We start from the raw sequence: 1,284 nt of genomic DNA, 5'->3' as shown, positions 1-1,284 counted from the left end.
CTTCTCTGGTGTGTGACATTTCAGTGAAATTCAAAAACCAAGTCTTGACAGTGTGATTTATTTTCAACTCAAAATATCTTCAAACTAACTAAATATAAAGTTATTAGGGAGGAAAACCCGTCTGGATAACAGCAGACTGACTGCTCGTAAAATATACGACAGGTCTGGACCACTCGTGAATTTTGTTCGTATCTGAAAAAAATCTTAGAATACGAAAACATTGGTGAATGGCACAAATTCTCCTGAATCACTCGTACGCACAACTTAAGAACAAATCTGTGCGTACGAACGGTTCTTGCATGAGGCCCAATAACTACTAGATCTCTCATTGTGCAATGGTTGGTACCTGTTTGGCAGGGTAAGCATGATCTTTATCGAGTCTGGAGGCGATGGGGGTCAGTTCTCTGTCAGCGTAGTCCCTGCAGGTCTGCCTCAGTAACTGATGGGTCTCTGGGAGCTCTGCCAGCTGAGACAGACTCCGGCAGCCACTGAAACACAGGCCCAGAGCTGCAGGGGAGAAGAGAATTACCTGTCAGTGTCTCAGGGTGATGTAGAGATGTGTTTAAAAGTTTCCATTCACCCAGCATGGGCGTGAGTGTCATGGAGTCTGTGGAATATCTATCCAGCATCAATACATTTTAATCCACACAACGTCAAGTTCAACTGTAACACAACCCTGATTCAAACTAAAGTTGGTGTAAAATCACTGTCTGTAAATGCAGCTCATAGTGTTACCTGCAAATGCAGGTTAAAGCTCTATCATGCAAAGAAAAGAAACATTTACACCACTCAGAAATTCCACTGGGTAAAAACTCATTTAAACTGGACTGAAGCAAAGTAAAAACTAACTGTGGTCAGTTTTTGGAAACCAAAGACGCCACAACCTCTGTACTAAAGACAAGGAGGTCAACCCAGCTTGTTAAATGTTAGCCGCGCTGATGGTATGGGGGTGCATTAGTGTCTATTGCAGGGGTCTACAACCTGTGTCCACATGTGGCTTTTTGGTCCCTCTGCAACGCCTTTTAGAAACATAGAATTAGAAACTACAATGTGCACAGTTCAATTGTAGTTTTCAGTTCAATTTGGTATTCACTGCATGTTTACATGAATGTAAAACATGATATTTATAAGAAGTATTATTAGTTCAAAACAGCCAGATTATATACTTTAAATCAGTGTTTCCCAAAGTTGGAGTCCTGAAACATCAAGGTGGGGTCCTGACAAGATTTTCTGAATTAATTACATTTTTGCCTTAGTTGTTACAAAGGAGTGAGTTTAGTGTAT

General features: G+C 40.9%; 1 protein-coding gene across 1 annotated transcript in view; it reads right to left on the bottom strand.

Annotated features, from left to right (window-relative positions):
* acads (acyl-CoA dehydrogenase short chain) overlaps positions 1-1,284 on the bottom strand; it is a gene marked incomplete at its 3' end in the record, with an annotated part of 23,499 nt that overhangs the window by 17,710 nt on the left and 4,505 nt on the right. Inside the window, 1 exon segment of the mRNA XM_014020577.1 lies at positions 347-507. Coding sequence (XP_013876031.1) covers positions 347-507 — 161 coding nt within the window.

The sequence above is a fragment of the Austrofundulus limnaeus genome, unplaced genomic scaffold, assembly GCF_001266775.1.
Source record: "Austrofundulus limnaeus strain Quisiro unplaced genomic scaffold, Austrofundulus_limnaeus-1.0 Scaffold258, whole genome shotgun sequence".
Lineage (NCBI taxonomy): Eukaryota > Metazoa > Chordata > Actinopteri > Cyprinodontiformes > Rivulidae > Austrofundulus > Austrofundulus limnaeus.
The sequence above is the reverse complement of the archived record's forward strand: the minus strand, read 5'-3'. Positions and strand labels throughout refer to the sequence as shown.